The sequence below is a fragment of the Salmo salar genome, chromosome 19, assembly GCF_965601325.2.
Source record: "Salmo salar chromosome 19, fSalSal1, whole genome shotgun sequence".
In the NCBI taxonomy this organism is placed as follows: Eukaryota; Metazoa; Chordata; class Actinopteri; order Salmoniformes; family Salmonidae; genus Salmo; species Salmo salar.
In genome coordinates this window covers 31,413,446-31,440,946 of record NC_138309.1, presented here as the reverse complement: position 1 = coordinate 31,440,946, position 27,501 = coordinate 31,413,446, and the positions used below count along the sequence as shown (strand labels likewise).

The 27,501-nt window shown below is 43.2% G+C and overlaps 1 protein-coding gene across 20 annotated transcripts in view; it reads right to left on the bottom strand.

Moving 5' to 3' along the window:
* LOC106578665 (protein scribble homolog) overlaps positions 1 to 19,784 on the bottom strand; it is a 131,124-nt gene extending 111,340 nt beyond the window's left edge. For 13 of the 20 annotated variants that reach the window (XM_014157716.3, XM_014157720.3, XM_014157723.3 and 10 more), the window contains exon 1: positions 18,512 to 19,782. In XM_014157716.3, the coding sequence (XP_014013191.2) occupies positions 18,512 to 18,670 (159 nt within the window). In that variant the 5' untranslated portion in view covers positions 18,671 to 19,782. Of the gene's footprint in view, positions 1 to 18,511 lie in introns of all 20 variants that reach the window. The other 7 variants (XM_014157731.3, XM_014157729.3, XM_014157730.3 and 4 more) reach the window with 4 other exon arrangements.
* Positions 19,785 to 27,501: the final 7,717 nt, after the last annotated feature.

The following is a 27,501-nucleotide window of genomic DNA, read 5'->3' as shown; positions in this document are numbered from 1 at the left end:
CAAAAAAGATAAGCTAAGTTAAATAAGCTTTTAATTTGACATGTCAAATAACACATTTCTATTATAACATGCTGTGTGCTCTGAATTTGCACGTGCAAGCCAAGCACCACCACTACTATCAGTATCACTGTCAAAGCTGTACAAAAAAAGTCTGCAAACACCGGCCACGAACGATGTGTTGACAATACCGCGTTGGTAATAAAGCATTATTTGTTCGACCGCAACTCCTGGGGTAGCTAGCTAGCTTTAGCTTGGTACCTAGCTAGCACCAATGCAACCAGCCTGAAAACAATGACCAGTAGAAACTGTAGTCATTTCATTATTCTTAGCAAGGATTTAGGAATCCTTGTGAGTAAGTATTAGCTAGGTAGCCGCTTGTTGTTCAGCTATTAAAATTGAACGTCATGAAAATAAATAGCTAGATACTTAACCCTGTTACCCACAGCTAACGTTATAAGCAGCCATCTAGCTTCATCTGGCTAGTGAGGCTTAACCGGACCGGGTTATTTGTTGTGAAGCTAGTCACAATAAGGATTAGGCACAATAGTGGAATTTGCGTTTGCCTTCGAAATTAAAGTACTTCTTTGAACGTGATGCAGAAGGTTACAATTGGTGGAATCATGCCATATTTAGACTAAATCATGTTAAACAATGTTGGAATGTGAAGCAATGAAATGGGATATCAGTCTACTCGGTGACACCCACAGAACACAACTGTTTAGAGTTTATGCAAATATTAGCGTTGTTGCTCTTATCGCGGGACTGTGACTATGTGAAATCACCTCCCCAATCAGCCTATTGTGTGTATTGACATCCATATTGCACTGTACAGATTTACCGAAGGATTGGGGATCAATGAAATGGGGTATCAGTCAACTCAATACCCAAGATATTTTTTTTCCCCCAACGTCCTCCTCAGAGTTATGAGATTCCAAAACATTCACGCAGTATTGTTTTTCCTCGAGAACAGTGTTCAATACACATAGGTTGACAATAAATGTGTCTCAATTCACAGTTGTTTCAGAGTCCCGCAATAAGAGATACAATTCCGGCGCCGACAGAGATGGCTGCCTCGTTTCGCGTTCTTAGGAAACTATGCAGTATTTTGTTTTTTATGTATTATTTCTTACACTGTTACCCCCGAAATCTTAAGTGTTATTACATACAGCCAGGAGGAACTATTGAATATAAGGGCAACGTCAACTTACCAACATTATGACCAGGAATACGATTTTCCCGAAGCGGATCCTCTGTTTGGTCCACCACCCAGGACAATGGATCGGATCCCAGCAGGCAACCCAAAACAACGGCGCCACAGAAGGGGCAGACGGAGCGGTCTTCTGCTCCCGCGTATACTACTCGCCAATGTCCAGTCTCTTGACAACAAGGTAGACGAAATCCGAGCAAGGGTTTCCTTCCAGAGAGACATCAGAGATTGCAACATTGTCTGCTTCACGGAAACGTGGCTCACTCGGATTACGTTATCAGAGTCAGTACAGCCACCTGGTTTCTTCACGCATCGCACCGACAGAAACAAACATCTCTCTGGTAAGAAGAAGGGTGGGGGTGTATGCCTTATGATTAACGAGTCATGGTGTGATCATAACAACAGAGGAACTAAAGTCCTTTTGTTCACCTGACCTAGAATTCCTTACAATCAAATGCCGACCACATTATCTACCAAGAGAATTCTCTTCAATTATAATCACAGTCGTGTATATCCTCCCCCAAGCAGACACCTCGGCGGCCCTGAAAGAAATTCATTGGACTCTATGTAAACTGGAAACCACATATCCTGAGGCTGCATTTATTGTAGCAGGGGAATTTAACAAGGCTAATCTGAAAACAAGACTCCCTAAATTTTATCAGCATATCGAATGCGCAACCCGGGCTGACAAAATCCTGGATCATTGTTACTCTAACTTCCGCGACGCATACAAAGCCCTCCTTTCGGCAAATCTGACCACGACTCCATTTTGTTGCTCCCAGCCTATAGACAGAAACTAAAAGAGGAAACGCCCGTGCTGAGGTCTGTTCAACGCTGGTCCGACCAATCTGATTCCACGCTTCAAGATCGCTTCGATCACGTGGACTGGGATATGTTCCGGATAGCGTCGAACAACATTGATGCATATGCTGATTCAGTGAGCGAGTTTATTAGCAAGTGCATCGGTGATGTTTTACCCACGGTGACTAGTACCTTCCCCAACCAGAAACCGTGGATTGATGGCAGCAATCGCGCAAAACTGAAAGCGCAAACCACTGCTTTTAATCAGGGCAATGCGACCGGAAACATGACCGAAAACAAACAGTGTAGATATTCCCTCCGCAAGGCAATCAAACAAGCTAAGCGTCAGTAGAGAGACAAAGTAGAGTCGCAATTCAACGGCTCAGACACGAGAGGTATGTGGCAGGGCCTACAGTCAATCACGCACTACAAAAACAAAACCAACCCCGTCGCGGACCCCGATGTCTTTCTCCCAGACAAACTAAACAACTTCTTTGCTCGCTTTGAGGACAATACAGGCTAACCGCAAAGTCCACTATTGTGGCTAATCCTTATTGTGGCTAGCTTCACATAGATGGGTCCGACCACCATTAATCAAATAAGAACTGTCTTATAAATTAGGGTTATTTTAGATGATGTCACCTAGCTACATAGTTAGCTAGCTAACTATAGCTACTGAAACAGATGTCGTTTTCCTATGTTTTTGGGGAAGAACAGTTTGCATCCATGAGCTTGCTAGCTTAAAAAAAAAAAAAATGTTATGACCAGCACTGTAGGAGCGTGAGACAACTTTACCAGAATCATAGCATACGTATCAATGAATCGTTGTGACATATGAAAGTGTAATCAATGGGTAATAACTACGTAAAAAAATGTATGAACACGTTAAATTATTATGTGACATGCAGTCAAATTCAAGTCCTGGATGGTCAAATACTGTTATTTGACACGTCAAATACTGTTATTTTAAATACTGTTATCTTTTTTGACATGTAAAGACCCTAACGGCCTACCCCAGCAAAACCCGGACGACACTGGGCCAATTGTGCACAGCCCTATGGGACTCCCAATCATGGCCAGATGTGATGCAGCCTGGATTCGAACCAGGGACTGTAGTGACGCCTCTTGCAATGAGATGCAGTGCCTTAGACTGCTGCGTCCGTGTGTGTGTTAACTATTTACCTGTACTAGAATGCTTAAAAACGGCCCCAATTTTTTTAAATATTGTTATCGTTTTTTTTGGCAAGGAAAATATTGGATATCGGTATCGGCCAAAAATGTCATATTGGTGCTTCACTAATACTTCCATATTTCCAAGTCATATTCTTGACGATCAAGGGGTATAACATTTATTGGAATGACTTGAATTCTGATAGACTTTGGTTTTTAATGTAAAGATATAATTTAATCGTATTATTATATGTAGTAGAAAGCGATGGGTTAGAAGAAGCCTACATAACCAACCCATAAAGTAAAATTTAACATCCATATATGGCCAGCTATGTAAACTTTAACATTGATTTATCCTGCAATAGATGTCAATTGGTAACATACATGTCTTCTTCTAACGCCTCTTCAGGGGAAAGTAATCTAAAATTAACAGAAAGTAATCAGATTACATTACTGAGTTTGGGTAACACAAAAGTTACATTACTGATTACAATTTTGGACAGGTAACTTGTAGTGGATTACATTTAGAAAGCAACCTACCCAACCATGTATGTATGTATGCACATACATACATACATACATACACACACATATGCACAGCGTTGAGATTGCCTGCAATTACAACAAGCTCAGTCCGACGATGCTGACACACCGCCCCAGACGGACCCTCCACCTCGATCCCACTCCAGAGTACAGGCCTCGGTGTAACGCTCATTCCTCCTCCGATAAACGCGAATCCGACCATCACCCCTGGTGAGACAAAACCGCAACTCGTCAATGAAGAGCACTTTTTGCCAGTCCTGTCTGGTCCACCGACGGTGGTTTTGTGCCCATAGGCGACGCTGTTGCCGGTGATGTCTGGTGAGGACCTGCCTTTACAACAGACCGACAAGCCCTCAGTCCAGCCTCTCTCACCCTATTACAGACAGTCTGAGCACTGATGGAGGGATTGTGCGTTCCTGGTGTAACTCGGGCAGTTGTTGTTGCCATCCTGTACCATGCCCGCAGGTGTGATGTTCGGATGTACTAATCCTGTGCAGGTGTTGTTACACGTGGTCTGCTACTGCGAGGACAATCAGCTGTCCGTCCTGTCTCCGTGTAGCGCTGTCTTAGGCGTCTCACATTGCAATTTATTTCCCTGGCCACATCTGCAGTCCTCATGCCTCCTTGTAGGCACATTCACGCAGATGAGCAGGGACCCTGGGCATCTTTCTTTTGGTGTTTTTCAGAATCAGTAGAAAGGCCTCTTTCGTGTCCTAAGTTTTCATAACTGTGCCCTTAATTGCCTACCGTCTGTAAGCTGTGTCTTAGCGACCGTTCCACAGGTGCATGTTCATTAATTGTTTATGGTTAATTGAACATGCATGGGAAACAGTGTTTAAACCCTTTACAATGAAGATCTGTGAAGTTATTCGGGTTTTTACGTATTATAGACATGGTCCTGAAAAAGGGACGTTTCTTTTTTTGCTGAGTTTATACACACACACCTATCTATGAGGCAATTTTGCAATTAGGATTCATAATATGCAATGGTAATGATAAATTAGGATTAATAATATGTAATAGTTATGATAAATTAGGTATTGTTGCACAATGTTGGCTTATAAATGCTCACATATTTTTTTTCCAGTACGGCCCTTCTAAAAATAGCTTCTTTACTTTCATGCGAGTACTCAATCAAAAAAGTTTAAATGCCCATCCCTATTGAGAGCAACACTTTTGATTTGAACGAAACCTAAAATACATATTTGCCCACTGTAGAAGTCCTCAGAAAGTAACTTCTTGGAACGGAATGCCAAAACATTCAAAAGATAAAAGTTGACCTATTTTGCATACCCCACAATACGAAAAGATAAACGGTTAAAATGTATATTTAAAAACAGTCATCACCAATCGATCAAGGTCTATCTACAAGCTATTTCTAGTCAATCACCAAACATTTCTGTAAAAAAACGAACGATAAAGCCTTTCGTTTCTATTTTTTTTTTATTCGTTTCACATTGTTGACAGTAGGTGCACTTGATTCAACAGCCCTAGCGCCGGAAAGCCAAAGTGTTCCCATTTTGAACCATTTCATGTGTCTGAAGTAGAACTCCACATACCCGGCAGGCACAGAGCACAAATCAAGTGCACCTATAGGCCTACCGCTGGCCAATCAGTTTCTGTCTGTACAGTTTCACACCAAAGACTGTAAAAAGAAGCCTTGAACGCAAAGCAAAGTTGATGTCAGATTTCAAAACGTTTAAAACCATGACTAGAGACTCAATGAATACAGCAAAGAGCTGCTGTTTGAATAATTTAATGTTTAAGTTTATTATTCAGCAGTCAACACTTTGTTCAACAGTTTTATAAACCATAAAATGGGCGTTTCGATAAGCTCGTGTTATTATTTGCAGCTTTTGTCTTTTTAATATCAAGGAATATTTCATTTTTCTCTGGTCATACGAGTAACATGAATTTATGCATGAGGCAGAAGTAATGCAGTGTGACTTAAGTTTCCCCATTAGCTGGAAGAGGAGGGATGGTGAATCGGGTGAGAGGCAGTCTCACCGCTGCTCCCTCCCTCCCCTCAGACTGACCATCCGATGCAGGCCATCAGTCCAGTATAAAAAATAACTAATTATTATACTTACTCAGCTTACTCAACTTACTCAATAACTCAATTATTATACTTACAAGTAATACAACAAATGATGTATTCCCAGTGTGGTCATATACCTAACATGTTTTAATAATCGTTTCAAAATGCTCTGAGAAGAACAACATTGGCAGGGCAATACAAGCATAGCCAAAATGCGGTGATAATGTATTGGGCCTATAGCCTACTGCACAAAGCTCATTGCTACAGAACAGTTTTTAATTGGTTAATGTTGCATAGGCTTATGTTTTTAAGTCATGTTTTTATCTGAGCGGTGGATCTCGGCGTCTATTTTAACTCAAAGTGATCTTGACTCAGAAAAGGTTGGTAACCACTCGATTTAAAAGCTGACAAACAGGGTTGTCAAACTATTTTACACTTTATTTATTTGCTTATAAAAAACAATAATTTAACCCTAAATGTAAATTATCTAAAAACACGTAAACTCAAGATTTTTTCATATTCGCATATGTTGTAGCTTACACCCCATTTTACATCTGAGGTTTTTGTGTAGTGCCCACCATTGTTTGAGGCACAACATGCTATGCTCTTGAATACAGGGTGTGAAGGGTTGGTGTCTCCTAGATACGCTGGGTAAACAACAGAATTCCCAACTCAATGAATCCCCAGGAAGGTCCCAATTAATGAACCATCTCCCTGGAAACCAGCGCTTGGACTGGAGGGAAGGAAAAGATGCAGCCAGCAACATCCATGATTAGACTGACACTATGGCTTGAGTTGGAGGGCTGAGTGACTGAATGATTAAGTATTGATTATTCTTTCCTTCAGTATGACCAAGCTTATCTGGGGCAGAAGATAACATGCAGCTTCCTGTATTGAATATCAGTGGAAACTGTTACTAAACCATTACCAGCTAGTCTATGCAGATATGCTATAATCTGGCATTAAAACTTTGACTGCATTGACCCTCATTTCTGTGTTTATGTGATTGTGAATCGAGCCTTTTGTAGATAGGTGAGGCCAGAGCGATACAGTTCATGAAGCGATGTAATGCCATTGAGTAAGTGTAGTAACGCTATTGAGTAACACTGATGTGGTACAGTGGTGGTTTAACAAGATCACGGCACTAAAATCAGGCTCCCAGTGAAATTCCATTAATTGCTATTATGAAGCCAGTATAATTACAGTAGTGACTCCACACACCCATCCAGAACGACTCAGAAGAGGATCACGGCCAGGAAGCCCACTTCCCCAGTGTGTGATGTCCCACAGATAAGTACACGATCTTCCCTCTACATGTGTTTAAATCAGTACTATTTTCAGTCCAGAACATGTTCTTGCTACCTGGTTTGCACACTAAAAACACTCCAATAAAGCCCACAGATAGGAACTCCATGAAGTCCATGTGAAAAACCAGTGTGTGTATTTAGTCTCTTCAAGAGGGGAGCTCTCTAATAAGTGGTCATACCCTAGCCTCCAGGCATACAGTCTTTCTTGTGTGGGCACTAGACCCACTGCCCTGTCCTTGACCCCTCAAGTCCCAACACACCAGTTCAGCTGTGACACACAACTCTGCTTCTCACAATCTGCTCTGAGAGTCACTCATCACCGACCCCATCGAACCATCTGCCACGACACTGCCTGCCTGCCTCCTGCAGACCAGACTATCTCCGGGTTGACTTTTCTCCTAGGATCAGCTTCACTCTCAAATCCTAACCTTAACCATTAGTGGGGAAAATGATAACCCAAGATCAGCATATAGGGAAACCGTCATCCTATACCGACCAGCTGGCCTCTGATATAAGTGGTGAGAAGGATTATGAGGAACTAGAGGGCGTCAGTCTGTGCGTACATGAAAATGCCCTGAGGTAAGGTGCTAGCTGGGGGTCAAACAGGGCCTCAGCACAGTCAAGGCTTGCCTCAGTACAGCAGGTTAACTAATGCACTTTAGTGCAGTGGCTGCCAGAGCTACTAAGCTCCATGTCAGGGCCCTCCAGCAGCTGCACTGTGCAGGACTGACAGCACGTGACTTACAGAGGCTGAGGGCTGGGACTAACAGAGGACAAGGAGCGAGAGAGATGGGAGGGAAGAGGAGGGGAAGACAGAGAGGCTTAAGGCGTCAGCATGCTTCAGTTCGGCTACCACCGAACGAGCGTGCTCGCAAACTCCCTTAAAATTCCTTCGCTTAAAAAAAACACTCAAGAAATCTGTCATTAATTTTGACATTTTTGCAGAGGAGAGGTTAGTCGTGGAATTTTACATCTAACTAAGATGTTTGCAGTATTTCTCAATGAAAAACCACGAAAACCAGTTGTTTCATTGAATGACAACAAAGACTTTATTGAAGAATCCACATTACCATAAAAATGTTACATCTGCGAACATGCACTTCAGGTAAAACAACTTGGATACCACTAACCCCTCAAACATTATGCTGTCTAGTTGAGTACTGACAGCCTTCCTGTATCATTTCCAAAGCATAGTGTAGGCTGAGCGGTCTTCCTGGGTCCTATGTTGGGCAGGATTAACCATCTCATTACCAAACAGGGCTGATTAAACCATGCAGCTCTTTGAATAGCTAAGTCTAAATGTCTCCTACATTCTGCCAGCTTAGCTCCTTACCCAGGCTCCGGTTGTGTGAAACCCCCTGGAGTAAAGTGGCCGGCTTAATTAAAGTATAATGACAATTAGAGCGCCTTCATTTTAATACTGCCAAAAATAAAGTCAAGTTTGATTAGTTGAACAAAAATGTGCCTCTGTTAGAAGTTCTCGGAACATGCTCGTTTGTATGTAGCTTCTCTGTGTTTGTCGAGGTGTGATTGCATCTAGTGTGCACCACGTAAAACGGTGTGCGTGGTTTAGTAGCAGGCGTAAACGTCTGTGTGTGGCCCGTTCAGCCAGGAATGTAAACTAACTAGGATCAGTGTGGCTGAGGGAGGGTTCAGGCTCACAGAAGGCAGGGCAGGCAGATTGCTTCAGATTCCAGTCATTCCTGCATTTCCTCTTGCTGGCATCATGTACTACAGAGCTCAGAGGGCCATGCTGGGTTAATTACTCACAGTATACACACTCCTACTCAGAAAGATACAATACGGTACTTAGTCACTCACAAGCCTGGCTTAAGCCACCTCTCAAACAGAAAAGTAGGAGAGAATAATAGTTGTTTGCAAAAGTTAACTCTCACTATAGTACTACAAGAAAATCCACACAGTGTTGGATTAAACACTTTCGGGAATAACTCTGGCTGCCCTTTTCAAACCATTTTGAACAGATTTCCAAGAACCAGAGTGAACAACTGTGTCATAGTGGGACACAGACAGTATGCAAACGGTTCAGTGCTCAGAGCAAAACACGTTCATTGCAGTGTTCTTGCTACATTGAAGGATGAAAATATGTTTTTTTTGGGGGGGGGGGGGGTCTGGTGGGGCTCAATGGTACAGGATTTATGGGTGCGCTCTAGTGTGTCGCAGAAAATCAATGGCATATCTCCTGCCCAACTAATGAGTTGACGCTTATTATTCGTTGACGCATATAAGCTACACTGAACCAAAAATAGAAACGCAACATGCAACAATTTCAGAGACTTCTGTTACACTTCATATAAAGAAATCAGTCAAATGAAATAAATTCATTAGGCCCTAAACTATGGATTTCAAAAGTGGGAGGGCCCTCAAATACAGAGGGCCCTCTGGGTTAAATTGAAGGCAACAAATACCTTGACATTAAAAATGTTTGTTGCGATTCTATTGCATGTTACATGCCATGTACCAGCTGTGTATCTATTCATGGAGTGAAATTATGTTCGTGACTGGTGTGGAATCCAAAATGCTGCACACCTATAAGGCCTGGCGAGCACAGGTATTTTGTCAGACAAAGCATTCCGTTAGGGCACGACTCACATCTACCTGAGACCGGTCAGTGTCAGGCAGGTCACTGCACTTGACCAATGAGGCCTAAGACCAACTTTAAAATACCCAAACCAACACACAGAGAAACAAAGAGCGTGAGAGAATGGCGTCACTTTGCGAGGCCACCATGAGTCCATGTCCACCAATCCCTGTCTCTGTGTACTTAGCTAGTGGTCCTATGGCACATCATTCCTATCGGTGCGCACCATCCGTGCACACCATCCGTGCACACAGATGCTCTCTGCTATTGCTAACACCAGCCTCCCGTCACCACTGCCATGGCCCATTGTTTACCTTGGAGATGGTGACTGAGGGGCAGAGTGCAGGAGGAAAGCCGTGAGATCTACAACAGATGTATACAAGTACCCATCTATGGTTGACACTGCCCTGATAGGATCAATGAGCATTACTATCAGGCTGGTGTACCGGAAAAAAAGGTACGACTTCTCCGGGAGGGTTTGTCTGTGCGCACGCGCCACGCAGAACGACTGCAGCAGTATCTCCCTAGGGCTTGCAAGGCTCTTAGCGCCATGACAGCCTCCCTGGCTGGCTGTTCTCCACCCGACACCATCACTCAGCCTGCCTGGCTGCTCTGTGGTGGTGGTGGGGGGTAGTGGTGTTCATCCATCTCCGGAATAAATAAAAAAACATCTCAAAATGGGAGGGTGGGGCAGGATGTGGGACCAGCTGGTCATCATCTCAGACAAAGGAACCTGTTGAATGTGCTTCTGCATTAGAGGGACCTCGACCTCTTCACAATGCTTCTCCACTGGCTCCTCACTTCTGGTTACCTTTCACATACTTAGCTCTTCTCAGAAGTGGGACACAGCTTACTGATTGTGCACATATACACAATGAGGACGTTCGACTTTGATTTGACTTATGGATTGGCCAGTGAAGACTTTTCTCTCAGCAGCAGTCTCAACGTCAGCCTTGAGAGATCCATAAAACCAATCTACATCAAAAGAGATGCAGACTATAGGAAGAGTCCTTTGGTGTACTTTCCCATGCTTCTGGGAAACTTACTGCCTTGAGAGGCAGACAGAGCCAGGGGAAGGGGGGAACTAATGTGGGTTTACCGCAGAGAGGACCAGTGGCAGGTGTGATTTATCACCAGTCATGGCCTAGTTCAGCTAACAGAGTCACAGAGGCTGGAATAGAGGGGGATATAGAAATCTGTACAGGACTTTATGGAATCAGGATCTGCACAGTGTAGGCCTAGGCTAGGTCTAGAGATCCTGGCAGAGAACTACTTCTTATGTCTGGCCAGACATTAGGATATACTTTAATGCTGTACTTCTGGAGCTAAAAAAATGTAAAAAATAAAAAGGGGGGTGGTGGTGAGTTGTGTGTATTTTTAAGTGGAGCTCCTGTGGGCCATTAAAGATGATGCTTTCTGGGAGAGGGCTAGGTCGGAAGTGGTTTTATTTTGAAGGTATGTTCCTCCTGAAATATTAAAAGGAAGATTTACACCACCATTAGGTTAAAGGGTGGGAAAAGGGATGAATGGATATGTGGTTGTTTGGATCTCACATCTGCAAACAAAACACAATGCTGATTTGTGAAAGACTGACTGCTCTTCACTCAAACAAATGGCTCATATCGATAAAAGAAAACAATGGAAACGGTTACATGGCATTCAGTAATAGCAGAGCGAAGTGGACCCAAATTCCATACCGATTTGTTTTCATGGTGTGAATTGTTTGTCAATGTTTATGAATTCCACCACTACTAGGGATGTAACAATTCACCGATACGCATCAGTCCCGATTCAAAATGTTTAAGATTTGACTACATTGGTCCGCAGATCCCGAACGGATCCAAGTATAGCATGCATTACTCAGAAAACGATTTGAAAGTTATGAAATCGCAATTCACTAACATTTTGCTCATGTTACTCTCTACCTTTCGATAATACATAATATTTTGTGACAACTGATGCTTCTGCTTCATCAATGTCGAACTAAGCATGTAACTGTGTTGTCAGTCATTGATCTACAAGTCATTTTGCATGCCAAACAACCCAAGGAAATATCAGTAGCCTACTCAAACTGCCCCGCCTTGATGCACTGCCCCGCCCCGAAATATCAGTAGCCCACTCAAACTGCCCCGCCTTGATGCACTGCCCCGCCCCGAAATATCAGTAGCCCACTCAAACTGCCCCGCCTTGATGCACTGCCCCGCCCCGAAATATCAGTAGCCCACTCAAACTGCCCCGCTTCGCACACTGTCCCACTTCGGCTTTGCAGCATGCAGCAAAGTGCCTTGTCCTTGTTAGCATGAAAAGGAAGAGCAGATAAAGCTGTCCAAGAGCTTGGGGATGAGCGATCCGCTTTACATGACCGGTTCATCTTCAATCATTGACAGAGACGATTGCCCATGAGAAGGTCTAATGACCCTCTGCTTCTCAGAGACACACTGGAGATAGAGGAGTGCTGAAACTGACTAATTCCATTCTGTGTTTTTGTCATTGGCATTAGGAGGCTGTGGTATTTGGGAAAACCACTGAGGAGCCCTACTTAGCAGCAACACAAAAGACGCATTAAGGAATAGTGAGGATTAAGCATTGCGTAACAAGAAAACAGAGCTGGGGCTTGATGTTAAGGGCTCAGAACACATGGGCGTGAGTTGGAATTCCTGACTACGCTCTCCAAGGGTCCTTCTGGGTTCTGTATAGTAAAGCGGTGTAATCATTATGCCTAAAATGTACACCTGCCATTGGTGGGTCTATTTCACCAGCCACGTTGGCGGGTGGTCAGGGCTCCAGTTTGTGAATAGAAATAGTCAAGTACGATCACATTAATAGTAACAAATGCTGCAGTAGCTGTTTTCAAAGTATTTCCACAGTTTTGTTTCCTAGCTGGTAAATTAGTTACACAAAATCAAAGAACTACGAATCCTATATAGCCTATCCCACCTCGCGCTGAAACACTGCCTGGCTGGGGGCTGTGCGCACGTGAAGAGCTGAGTGAAAGATACATTTTTAGAAGCGCTGTGCACAGGCATAAAAGTTAGTCTAATTTCCTTGAAACAAATTGATACTTTGTCCTTGTTTCTTGGCTATTTACATTGTTTTGTTCACTACGCTAAGTTGTTTTTCTGTTTGAGTTTCAATTGCTAATGAAGACAAGCTTCTACTAATCAGACTCAACCTCACAGGAACAAAGTAATACATTTTACTAGTAATACATTTGTTTTAGAAACATTACAAAACATGCTAATCCATTTGGTGTAATTTTAGCGGGGGAAAAATTGGGGGTCTGCCTCTTTTTGCTGATGGACCAAAAGTACATTTTATGCCCTGGTTGCAATAGTTTCGCATCCGAAACCGTTTATTCCAAATAGAAAATTCAACCGAGAGTTTCTATTGGACAAATTCAGGTATGTTCCTCCCCGTTTCGCTTGCTTCCGTTTGGTTCTTCAACGGTAAACGTTTCCGTCATGATTACACCCCAGAAGAGAGGTTCTATGGAGGCAAGCCTCATTTCGTGCCAAGACAGCCTGTGTGTAGCGCTTTCTGTTTGAGCTGATAGGGTTGAACAACTTGTCCCAACATGTAATTTTGTTCTTCCAGTGTAATACAATGCTGAATAATATATTTCTTAAGAAAACAACCTTATCAGGAAAAACAACCTGGACCGGAGCCATTTGATAAAACATGTATTTTTTCCCCATGCAATGCTGAACTGAAAAAGGCAATACTACAGCACACATAAACAGCACACATAAGCTAGGGTTGCCAGGTGGGGCTCAAGAAACACGCAGTGAACCTAAGACCCTGTCAGGACATCTGAATCTCCATCTGTTCACACTGTTAAACCCCCTTCCAAAACCTATAAAGAAAATCTACCCCTCTACACTCCACAGCACAATCCCCATTACAGTACTAATTTGCCTCATTGCATAGTACATCCTATTTTCCTTCTTGACTGTATGGAGAATATTAATGCCTCATCATGGGTTGTGTGTGCCAAATGTCATTGAGCATTGCTCAAGCAGACCTGGAAAAACAAAAGTTGACAGCTTGGGTACAGACATCGGGTCTGTGTACGGAGCACTGCCTTTAGGTTTGCTGCAGAGTGGCCAATCTCCACAGTGACACTTGTGAAGGTGGTGTGAGCCAATTATTGTCAATGAGAGCTGGAACACTTGGTGGTGCAATAACACCCACAATCTCTCCATTCGGTCACCAACATAGGCTGTTACCAGGAGAGGTGTCTGTAGTAGTTGGAAAAGGCAATTGAAATCATAACTGAAAAGATGATTTTCTTTGGGGTAAATCCATTTGAATTCAATCGCTTCTTGACAGCATCCCTTATGATTCAAACAAAACTTTCCATGCATGCTTGCCCATGGAAGAACTTGTCAGAAAGTAACTTTTTGGACCTGAATGTCAAAACATTGAGATAAAGGTGCTCAAAGTTGACCTATTTTGCATACCCCACACTGGAAACGATACACAGTTCAGTTTGATATCATTTAAAAAGCTTACAAACAGGATTGTCAAACTATTTTATACATTTTTTTTTATAAATGACTTTTTTATCTTTAAAGAGATTCTTCGGTACTTTTGTACACTTTTTAGCCAATAGTTCTGAAAGTAGCGCTCATGAACAAAAAGTGGTTCCCAGAAATTGTGCACTACATTACATACAGTATGTGCAGACATGTGCACCATGTCATTGCTCACTCTCGCTCTGCTGTGTGTGCCTCTTGCTAGCTGTCACTCATATGGCGAAGCGCTGAAGATCATTGGTTGAACTCTAATTGGTAGGGGGCTGTCCCACATGGGAGAAAATGGCGCAACACAGTTTTCAGAAAAACAGTCGCTTTCAAACTAGGGATTTTGTGGCTAATTGAGGTAAAACAGTAAATCTGCTCATAGATTATGCATTTATGAACTACATATTGATACAGCCAGCCCAACGCGGAATAAAAAAATAAAAAAATTAAAACTTTAATCACCAAAGTTCTGGAGCATGTCTTTCACGTCAATGATCTAAAAACACATCAACTCAAAAAAATATATATCCATATTCACATGCTGCATTTTAGACCCTTACTTCACATGATTTGAGGTTTTTGTGCTGTGCCAGCCCTCAGTTTAGACGCAACATGCTCTTGAACACAGGGTGGGCGTTATTTCAAACATAGAATTCATGGAATGGACCTATCCCTTCAGACCAGGGTTTCCTTTAGCCGGTCATAGCCGAGTATACAGATAGAGCCTAGTTGAAGCGAAAATGTGTCAGACAAAGCGAGTGCTGCTGCTACAGCTTCTGTTGCTGCTGGAGTGAAACGTGCTTTTATATGCCAATCATTGCGCAACAATTCTAAAATGAAATTGTGTGTTAACCTGTTAGGGCTAGGGGGCAGTATTGACACGGCCGGATAAAAAACGTACCCGATTTAATCTGGTTACTACTCCTGCCCAGTAACTAGAATATGCATATAATTATTGGCTTTGGATAGAAAACACCCTAAAGTTTCTAAAACTGTTTGAATGGTGTCTGTGAGTATAACAGAACTCAAATGGCAGGCCAAAACCTGAGAAGATTCCATGCAGGAAGTGGCCTGTCTGACAAGTGGTGTTTCATCTTGGCTCTTTTTATTGAAGACTGAGGATCTTTGCTCTAACGTGACACTTCCTACGGCTCCCATAGGCTCTCAGAGCCCGGGAAAAAGCTGAACGATATCGAGGCAGCCTCTGGCTGAAACACATTATCGCTTTTGGCAAGTGGCCGATCAGAGTACTATGGGCTTAGGCGCGTGCCCGAGTCGACCGAATGCTTTATTTTCTTTAGTCTGTTTACCTAAACGCAGATTCCCAGTCGGAATATTATCGCTTTTTTATGAGAAAAATGGCATAAAAATTGATTTTAAACAGCGGTTGACATGCTTCGAAGTACGGTAATGGAATATTTAGAAAAAAAATTTTCACGAATTGCGCCATGCTCGTCACCCTTATTTACCCTTTCGGATAGTGTCTTGAACGCACGAACAAAACGCCGCTGTTTGGATATAACTATGGATTATTTTGAACCAAACCAACATTTGTTATTGAAGTAGAAGTCCTGGGAGTGCATTCTGACGAAGAACACCAAAGGTAATAACATTTTTCTTATAGTACATCTGACTTTGGTGAGTGCTAAACTTGTTGGGTGTCTAAATAGCTAGCCCTGTGATGCCGGGCTATCTACTGAGAATATTGCAAAATGTGCTTTCACTGAAAAGCTATTTTAAAATCGGACATATCGAGTGCATAGAGGAGTTCTGTATCTATAATTCTTAAAATAATTGTTATGCTTTTTGTGAACGTTTATCGTGAGTAATTTAGTAAATTCACCGGCAGTGTTCGGTGGGAATGCTAGTCACATGCTAGTCAGATGCTAATGTGAAAAGCTGGTTTTTGATATAAATATGAACTTGATTGAACAAAACATGCATGTATTGTATAACATAATGTCCTAGGATTGTCATCTGATGAAGATCATCAAAGGTTAGTGCTGCATTTAGCTGTGGTTTGGGTTTATGTGACATTATATGCTAGCTTGAAAAATGGGTGTCTGATTATTTCTGGCTGGGTACTCTGCTGAATGAGAGGGTACTAATGTTTTGCTTTCGTTGTAAAGCCTTTTTGAAATCGGACAGTGTGGTTAGATTAACGAGAGTCTTGTCTTTAAAATGGTGTAAAATAGTCATATGTTTGAAAAATTGAAGTTTTTGCATTTTTGAGGTTTTTGAATAACGCACCACGGGATTACACTGGCTGTTACGTAGGTGGTACGATTTGGTGCCACCTACCCTAGAGAGGTTAAAAACAGTTATGATAACTGTAGAGAGCTAGAGATGCCATAAATAGCCATCATAGCATGACAAGGAGATACCAAATGAGATGAATGAGAGCTCACAATTCTATTATGGTTTGAGCTTTCACCATTATTGCCATGTTTTTTCTCCACACAGCCTATAATGGGTCTGACCTCTGATGGCCCCCTCTCTCCGAAGTCTTTCTATAAATGCAGGCAAGGTGACCATATGCTTTGTGTCTGCACGCAACACGGCCACCTGCTCTGTCACACCACGTTTGTGTCTCTCGGCTAAATACAGTGCCGTGTTAGTGGTCCTGAGTGTATGCCTTGTGCCAGCCTCAGGGTCCCCTGCACCACCAGGCCCTCCCTTCGGTGGCTGAGTCAAGCAGACCAGGTGATGCACCCTTGGATACAGCCCCCCACAGCAGCCTTGAGCTGTGACAGGAAACCCCAGTCAGCATCTAGCCTAACTAGCAGCCGGGTTGAATATTAAACAACTGGATGTCTGTCTGTCCCGCTCAGCTTAGTCATAAACAGAGCTTTTCGGCCAAGTCAGCACAAACAGCCACACACACACGGTCCCTCTCATCCCCGTTATGTCCGTGTACAAAACTCAGACAAAAGGTGAGTGACATTTTAAGAGCAAGTGCAACTGAGGTCTTGGTTGACAAATCAGATTGTGTTTTCGACTGGATTAGATTGTGAACAATTGTATTGTCTCTGCTAACTTAAGTAATAAACGCAATGTGTGAATCATTACCTTACGTACTGGCGCTTGCATATCTTAATATAACGGTATGGGACTCAGGGAATGACTCAAGTGGTAGACTGTCAACAGCCTAAGCAGAATACTTAGGCCTACAAGTGACTGACTAGTGACTTCTTACACAGGTGTTCAAACTCTCTAGAGATTCTTGTGGACCTGCACACTTCAGTAGACTTTGCCATCTTAGCGTAGCTTCTTATGACCTTGGGTTGTCGACACGACAGAAGAACTACTGGTGACTGTGCCACTCTCCCCACCACCACGTCTGAGAGCCTGTCTCAGCATTTCTGAGCAGCAACACATCTCTGATGAACTTGAGGCCCATTATCTTGCACAGCCATTCCCTTATCCCGTAGCAGAACAATGAACACAGCGGCATAATGAGGCGAAAGTCAGGTCACTCTTACGCCCCAGTGCTCTGGTGTAAATGAGTGTTGGAAGCTGGAGGGGAACATAATGCACAGCCAGATAACATCCAGCTCCCCTAAAAATAAACACGAGGGGCATGCCAGCAGAGCTTATGTCATTTGTCATGTAGGAGTAGTGTGAATGGGTTTCCAATCCCACCAGCCTGTGCCGTTACTGCGGGCAACGTAGTGCAGGCCAGCGGACTCCTTTCATAGTCCGTCTGCACATTTGATATCATGCAGCATGCCCACTCCACTCTGAAGCGGGAGCCTCCTCTGCTTGACTCCACACAGCAAGCATCCAAGGAAGGCAGAGACCCGTTTCTCCTCTGATTCCTATTCTCTGCTGTTATCAATGTGCTGTCAGCTGCTCTGAGCAGCCAGCCTGATGGTACACACCTCCTCTCTCAGCTACTTTGATGACACATGCATTGAGTAACCACTGACAAGAACAAGAGGACACAAAGGCAGCATCACACCTTCCCGCGGACAGTCATAGCCCCCAGAATATGAAAGTAACTACAACACTCACCCAATATGGTGTTTGGAATATTAATTAATGGCATTTAAACCGCTTTATAAATAAACAGTATGTTGTTCCTGCGTGACGGGATTAGTTAGTTAATATGCTCAGTTAATTATACTGATGTTGCCAGATGTTTACAGACGCGTGGCAGGCAAAGTAAATCAAAACATCAGCCACCTGTTCCATGGGGGTTGCTCATGGTTGCATACATTGATAGAGTGGAGATTCGTCAGTTAGCCTTGATTTGACCATGCATAATGATTTGGATAGCCAGGATAGGCCACAACGTGGTAATGAAAATCACCGGTTGCTTACCTTGGGTAGTTCTCGGAGTTGGTTAGCGTCGAGGAGAAGCTCCTCCAGACTGCGGCTGTAGCGAAATATCTCGTCTGGGACATTTTGCAAATTACAATGTCGCTTGTCCACCGACTCGACTTGGCGGTTACAACGCCACAAAGGGATACACTTCAGCATGTCCCGGCCGCCGTTATCGATTTGGTTGCCGGCGTTACTCAGCACTCCGCATCGGAGAGAGAAACGGGGAAAGGTTGTGGAAGGGAGGGATAGGAGAACGTATACAAATATCGACGTGACAGATGAGTGGAGGTCGAAATCCCGCTGCTCCCGCGTCGAACCAAAAGGGGAGGACAAATCCAGTTAAAACCAGGGACACAGAAATAATTCGTGTCGTCAATTGATATCCAAAATTGAGTCTTTTGTTGGCTCTCAGCGACTCAAATGTGATAGATTACATTCTTTTTAAAATACGATAACTAGCTTCCGTGTTTGGAGTCGATGTCTCTTAAAATTCTATACGGTTTGCTATCAAAAAAAAAAGTACTTTAAAACAAACTAACGATTTCATTTAGCTACTAGTACTAGACGGTTTGCTATTTGATACAAGGAAGCTGACCTGTCTAGCAAGATGGCTAGCTTACTAGCTAGCTGGTTTGGCAAATATTATATGGTTCACCGTTACACGTGTGTTATGTTGCTCAATGCGAGAATGCTGATCCGTAAAATATGACAGGCTGTTGCATTATCGGAAATAGTCCCATGGAGGCACACTGAATGGCCTCTGGAAGTTGCGTCTGGAGGGATGGAACTCGTCTGCTGTGTTGTGTCGCTAACGTTACTAGCTTGTGAGCACTCGTGCCTCTTTCGGCTACGGAAACAAACTTGCAATTTAACGATCTTCCAAATTCGAAACCAATTCTGGGCAGTCTTTCAAAAGCTGTTTGCACTGAAAACAATGACCAGAAGTCGTGACAGGTGTAAAGCAACAACTATTGAACCCACAATATCAACAATCTTATTATTTTCCCTCCCTCCTTGAGCCAGGCCGGTGGGGTGTGTGAGGCTGGGCAGGGCTAAACTGGAGGTACCACTGCTTTTGTGACTAGCTGTGCACGCCTGGGATGCCACGCAGAACAAGTCCGAGGTGTTTGGGCTTTTGACTCCTTCATTTAGCGAACATTGAAGAAATCCTCTGTCGCAAAAATATTCCGCTCGGGAGTTTCCTCACTCCGACCGGGTGTGTGTCGATATAAGAATGTGGTGGAGAGCGCTAACCACTACCTTCTATCTACGCCCACTGACTCCTCCTTATTGTTGTTGGAGCTGGGTGTGCTCGATTTACAACGGACACCTCGCTCACCTCACACGCATGCCTAGTGCCTACTCAGCATTTCCTTCATATTTTGCTAGAATGAATAGACATCGAAATCAAATCAAATTGCCTAGAATGAATAGAGATGATATCGGCCTTAGTTTTTTGGAGGACAACTACCGCCCGACACTGATAGGACTGCATACGCCGGTCAGTGCAGCCACACATATCCAGGAAAATAAAATCAAGTGCACCAATTGTTTCCTTCTCCCTCCCCCGGCAAACACCCAAACTGATAATAGCGACCCCAAGGGGATAGGAGGTCTTCAATATAACTTTTAGAAGAGGGTTGGCTTTATTCTGGTTTTCATTCTGACTTCAGAGTCTGGAATGGCTCTTTGATATTGTTGGCACAATGTGTCAATAATGAAGAAGGCTGTGTTTTTCTCACTCAAACACCCACATGCACAGCCCCCGAGGCCGCCCCCTTCCATTACAACAGTTGGATTTTCTATTTCAAACACATTTTCAAGTTCACCCCCCCAAAAAATGTTTTTTGGAGAGAAGCAATGAAACCCGTCGCACAACTTCTGAGCAAATATTGCATCAACCGGCCTCCTTTCCAGCAGTGGCGGTTCTATACCATTTCAACTAGGGGGCCAAGCTGGGGCCAGTTGTACTGTTAGAGGGGCCAGTGACATTAGACTTTATTGTTGTCATATCGTTTTCTTCACTGCATTGCAGGCATTAGCAGGTAAAAGACCATTTTCATAATCATCATCATTGCCACTGTCTAATAACGGATGTAAAAAAAGAAGGATAGCAAAAATTAGTTATTGAAAAATTATTTCATACTCCACATTTAGGGGGGCCACAAGGGGGTCCAAAATTGTTGTCACAGGGGCACTGCCCCGCCCCCCAGAACCGCTAGTGCTTTCCAGACCTGTGTGGTCACAGCTCTCCCGAGGGTCGCGTCAGCCAGTCTAGGTTGGCTTTATGTTAAAGTTGAAAACGCTCTACTTTTTTGCTTAATAAATTGCCCCATCTAGCGGTAATGAAAGCGAAGTAGACAGACTGCACAGTCGAATTCAGCAAATGCGTAATGTAATAACACAGGTTGGCAAAAGCAGGTCCGATGACAGGTGGATACAGTACCAGTCAAAAGTTTGGACACACCTACTCATTCAAGGGTTTTTATTTATTTTTACTATTTTCTACATTGTAGAATAATAGTGAAGACATCAAAACTATGAAATAACACATATAGAATCATGTAGTAACCAAAAAAGTGTTAAACAAATCAAAATATATTTTAGATTCTTCAAAGTAGCCACCCTTTGTCTTGATGACAGCTTTGCACCCTCTTGGCATTCTCTCAACCAGCTTCAGTTTTATCTCAATCTCTTCATTCAAAGACTCAATCATGGACACTCTTACTGACAGTTGTGGCTGATTTGCGTGATGTATTGTTGTCTCTACCTTCTTGCCCTTTGTGCTGATGTCTGTGCCCAATAATGTTTGACCCATGTTGTGCTGCTGCCATGTTGTGTTGCTACCATGCTGTTGTCATGTGTTGCTGCCATGCCATGTTGTTGTCTTAGGTCTCTCTTTATATAGTGTTGTGTTGTCTCTCTTGTCGTGATGTGTGTTTTGTCCTATGTTTTTATTTTATTTTTTAATCCCAGCCCCCGTCCCACAGGAGGCCTTTTGCCATTTGGTAGGCGTCATTGTAAATAAGAATTTGCTCTTAATTGACTTTCTGTAACGGCTGCCTTTAGAGAGAGTGGACCAAAACGCAGCGGAGTTAGTGTTCGTCATATATTTAATTTCGGCAAGAACACTATACAATACAAAACAATAAACAGACAACCAAAACAGTCCTGTCCCGTTAAACACAGTAACACGAACAGAAACAATTACCCACAAAACCCCAACGGAAAAACATGCACTTATGTGTGACTCCCAATCAACAGCAACGAACTTCAGCTGTGCCTGATTTGGGAGCCACACACAGCCCAAAACAAAGAAATACAAACACATAGAAACAGAACATAGAACGCCCACCCAATGTAACACCCTGGCCTAACCAAAATAAAGAACAAAAAACCCCTCTCTATGGCCAGGGCGTTACACTTTCCTAGTTAAAAAAGGTCACATAACATTTTTTTTTTTATACAAATGAGGTAGTCCCTGGAATGCATTTCAATTAACAGGTAGGCCTTGTTAAAGGTTAATTGGTGGAATTTCATCCTTCTTAATGTGTTTGAGCCAATCAGTTGTGTTGTGACAAGGTAGCCAGAAGTGGTATACAGAAGGTAGCCCTATTTGGTAAAAGACCACGTCCATATTATGGCAAGAACAGCTCAAATAAGCAAAGAGAAACAACAGTCCATCATTACTTTAAGACATGAAGGAACATTTCAAGAAAGTTTCTTCAAGTGCAGTCGCAAAAACCATCAAGCGCTATGATGAAACTGGCTCTCATGAGGACCGCCACAGGATAGGAAGACCCAGAGTTACCTCTGCTGCAGAGGATAAGTTCATTAGAGATACCAGACTCAGAAATTGCAGCCAAAATAAATGCTTCAGAGTTCAAGTAACAGACACATCTCAACATCAACTGTTCAGAGACTGCAAAGAAACCCCTACATAAAGGACACCAATAAGAAGAAGAGACTTGCTTCTTAACACGAGCAATGGACATTAGACCGGTGGAAATCTGTCCTTTGGTCTGATGAGTCAAAATTTGAGATTTTTGGTTCCAACCACAGATGCAGAGTATGCATGGTTCCCACCGTTGTCACGCTCTGACCTGAGAGAGCCGTTTTTCTCTGTTTAGTTAGGTCAGGGTGTGATATGGGGTGGGCATTCTATGTATTTTATTTCTATGTTTTGGCCAGGTATGGTTTCCAATCAGAGGCAGCTGTCTATCGTTGTGTCTGATTGGGAACCATACTTAGGCAGCCTTTTTCCACCTGTGTTTTGTGGGTAGTTGTTTTCTCTTTTGTATTCATTACCTGACGGAACTGTTGGCTTTTCGTTTTGTTTCTTTGGTTCTAGTGTTTAATAAATAATCATGAACACTCACCATGCTGCTCTTTGGTCCCCTCTCTACGACAGCTGTAACAGAACTACCCACCACCAAAGGACCAAGCAGCGTGGTCAGGAGGACTGGACCTGGGAGGAAATCCTGGATGGGGCAGGACCATGGACAAGGCCTGGGGAGTATCGCCGTCCGCAAGAGGAGATAGAGGCAGCGAGAGCAGAACGGCGATACTATGAGGAACAAGCACGGCAACAACGGAAGCCTGAGAGGCATCCCCAAAACATTTTTTTTTGGGGGGGGGGCACACGGGGAGATTGGCGAAGTCGGGTTGAGACCTGAGCCAACTCCCCATGCTTACCGTGGGGAGCGAGTGACCGAGCAAGCACCGTGTTATGCGGGGATGTGCACTGTGTCGCCAGTGCGCAGCTACAGCCCGGTGCGCTCGGTGCAAGCTTCCCACAGTTGCCATGCTAGAGTTGGCAGTGAGCCAGGAAGAATTGTGCCGGCTCAGCGTTCCTGGTCTCCAGTGCGTCTCTTCGGCCCAGGTTATCCTGCGCCAGCTCTACGCACTAGAGGTCGACCAATTATGATTTTTCAAGCAGATACCGATACCGATTATTGGAGGACCAAAAAAAAGCCGATACCGATTAATCGGACAATTTTTTTACATTTATTTGTAATAATGACAATTACAACAATACTGAATGAACACTTACATTTTAGTCATTTAGCAGACGCTCTTACTTATTTTAATTTAATATAATACATAAATACTATCAATTTAGCCTCAAATAAATAATGAAACATGTTCAATTTGGTTTAAATAATGCAAAAACAAAGTGTTAAAGAACATAAAAGTGCAATATGTGCCATGTAAAAAAGCTAATGTTTAAGTTCCTTGCTCAGAACATGAGAACATATGAAAGCTGGTGGTTCCTTTTAACATGAGTCTTCAATATTCCCAGGTAAGAAGTATTAGGTTGTAGTTATTATAGGAATTCTAGGACTATTTCTCTCTATACGATTTGTATTTCATATACCGTTGACTATTGGATGTTCTTATAGGCACTTTAGTATTGCCAGTGTAACAGTATAGCTTCCGTCACTCTCCTCGCTCCTATCTGAGCTCAAACTAGGAACACATCGACAACAGCCACCCTCGAAGCAGCGTTACCCATGCAGAGCAAGGGGAACAACTACTCCAAGTCTCAGAGTGAGTGACGTTTGAAACGCTATTAGCGCACACCCGCTAACTAGCTAGCCATTTCACATCGGTTACACCAGCCTAATCTCGGGAGTTGATAGGCTTGAAGTCATAAACAGCACAATGCTTGAAGCACAGCGAAGGGCTGCTGGCAAACGCACGAAAGTGCTGTTTGAATGAATGCTTACGAACCTGCTGCTGCCTACCACCGTTCAGTCAGACTGCTCTATCAAATATCAAATCATAGACTTAATTATAATATAATAAACACACAGAAATACGAGCCTTAGGTCATTAATATGGTCGAATCCGGAAACTATCATCTCGAAAACAAAACGTTTATTTTTTCAGTGAAATACGGAAACGTTCCGTATTTTATCTAATGGGTGGCATCCATAAGTCTAAATATTCCTGTTACATTGCACAACCTTCAATGTTATGTCATAATTACGTAAAATTCTGGCAAATTAGTTCGCAAAGAGCCAGTCGGCCAAAACTGTTGCATATACCCTGACTCTGCGTGCAATGAACGCAAGAGAAATGACACAATTTCACCTGGTTAATATTGCCTGCTAACCTGGATTTCTTTTAGCTAAATATGCAGGTTTAAAAATATATACTTCTGTGTATTGATTTTAAGAAAGGCATTGATGTTTATGGTTAGGTACATTCGTGCAACGATTGTGCTTTTCTCGCAAATGCGCTTTTGTTAAATCATCCCCCGTTTGGCTTAGTTGGCTGTCTTTGTTAGGAAGAAATAGTCTTCACACAGTTCGCAACGAGCCAGGCGGCCCAAACTGCTCCATATACCCTGACTCTGTTGCAGAGGTGACACATTTTCCCTAGTTAAAAGAAATTCATGTTAGCAGGCAATATTAGCTAAATATGCAGGTTTAAAAACATATACTTGTGTATTGATTTTAACTTCCCTGGGCTAGGTGGGACGCTTGCGTCCCACCCTAGTCAACAGCCAGTGGAATCGCGTGGCGCGAAATACAAATACCTCAAAAATGCTATAACTTAAATTTCTCAAACATATTACTATTTTACACCATTTGAAAGATAAGACTCTCGTTAATCTAACCACATTGTCCGATTTCAAAAAGGCTTTACAGCGAAAGCAAAACATTAGATTATGTCAGGAGAGTACCCTGCCAAAAATAATCACACAGCCATTTTCAAAGCAAGCATATATGTCACAAAAACCAAAACCACAGCTAAATGCAGCACTAACCTTTGATGATCTTCATCAGATGGCACTCCTAGGACATTATGTTATACAATACATGCATGTTTTGTTCAATCAAGTTCATATTTATATAAAAAAACAGCTTTTTACATTAGCATGTGATGTTCAGAACTAGCATACCCACCGAAAACTTCCGGTGAATTTACTAAATTACTCAAGATAAACGTTCACAAAATACATAATTATTTTAAGAGTTATAGATACAGAACCCCTTTATGCAATCGCGGTGTCAGATTTTAAAATAGCTTTTCGGCGAAAGCACATTTTGCAATATTCTGAGTACATAGCTCGGCCATCACGGCTAGCTATTTTGACACCCACCAAGTTTGGGACTCACTAAACTCAGAATTACTATTAGAAAAATTGGATTACTTTTGCTGTTCTTCGTCAGAATGCACTCCCAGGACTTCTACTTCAACAACAAATGTTGTTTTGATTCCAAATAATCCATAGTTATATTCAAATAGCTCCGTTTTGTTCGTGCGTTCAGGTCACTATCCAAAGGGTGACGCGCGAGCGCATTTCGTGACAAAAAAATTCAAAATATTCCATTACCGTACTTAGAAGCATGTCAAACGCTGTTTAAAATCAATTTTTATGCTATTTTTCTCGTAAAATAGCGATAATATTCCAACCGGGAAACGTTGTATTCATTCAAAGGCTGAAAGAAAAAAATTGAGAATTCTCCTGAAGGCGCATCTCAGTCGCACTGTCCCCAGGCTGACCACTCACAAACAGAGCTGTTGTACTTTGCCCAGAGACAGCAGACACCCCATTCCACTTTCTGGCGGCTTTAGAGAGCCAATGGGAGCCTTAGAAAGTGTCACGTTACCGCACAGATGCTGTATTTTCGATAGAGATGCAACAGAAGGACAACAAATTGTCAGACAGGGCACTTCCTGTATGGAATCTTCTCAGGTTTTGGCCTGCCATATGAGTTCGGTTATACTCACAGACACAATTCAAACAGTTTTAGAAACTTTAGAGTGTTTTCTATCCAAATCTACTAATTATATGCATATTCTTGTTTCTGGGCAAGAGTAGTAACCAGTTTAAATCTGGTACGTTTTTTATCCGGCCGTGCAAATACTGCCCCCTAGCCCCAACAGGTTGATGTTTATGGTTAGGTACACGTTGGAGCAACGACAGTCCTTTTTCGCGAATGCGCACCACATCGATTATATGCAACGCAGGACAGGCTAGATAAACTAGTAATATCATCAACCATGTGTGATTATGATTGATTGATTGATTGTTGTTTTATAAGATAAGTTTAATGCTAGCTAGCAACTTACCTTGGCTTCTTACTGCATTCGCATAACAGGCAGGCTCCTCGAGGAGTGCAATGTAAAGCAGGTGGTTAGAGCGTTGGACTAGTTAACCGTAAGGTTGCAAGATCGAATCCCCAAGCTGACAAGGTAAAAATCAGTCGTTCTGCCCCTGAACAAGGCAGTTAACCCACCGTTCCTAGGCTGTCATTGAAAATAATGTGTTCTTAACTGACTTGCATAGTTAAAAAATATTTATATTAAAAAATATATATATCTGCAAATTGGTGGCCAAAAATACAGATTACCGATTGTTATGAAAACTTGAAATCGGCCCTAATTAATTGGCCATTCCGATTAATCGGTCGACCTCTACTACGCACGGTACCCCCCGTTCACCAGCACAAACCAGTTCGTCCTGTGCCAGCGCTCCGCCCTTGCTGGGCTAAAGTAAACATCCAGCCAGGACAGGGTGTGCCAGGCCTAAGCTCCAGACCTCCAGTGCGCCTCCACGGCCCAGTATACCCTGTACCTGCTCTGCGCACCCAGTCTCCTGTGCGTCTCCCCAGTCCGGTGAGACCGGTTCCAGCTCCAGGTAGGAAGCCTCCAGTGATGATCTATGGTCCGAAGCCTCCAGTGATGATCCATGGCACGAAGCTTCCAGTGATGATCCATGGCACAAAGCCTCCAGTGATGATCCATGGCACGGAACCTGTAGTGATGATTCATGGCACGGAGCCTCCAGCGACACTCCCTAGTCTGGAGCCTCCTGCGACGCTCCCCAGTCCGGAGCCTCCAGCGACGCTCCCCTGTCCGGAGCCTCCAGTGACGCTCCCGAGTTTCGGAGCCTCCTGGGACGGCCTGCAGTCCGGAGCCTCCTGGGACGGCCTGCAACCCGGAACCTCCTGGGACAGCCTGCAGCCCGGAAC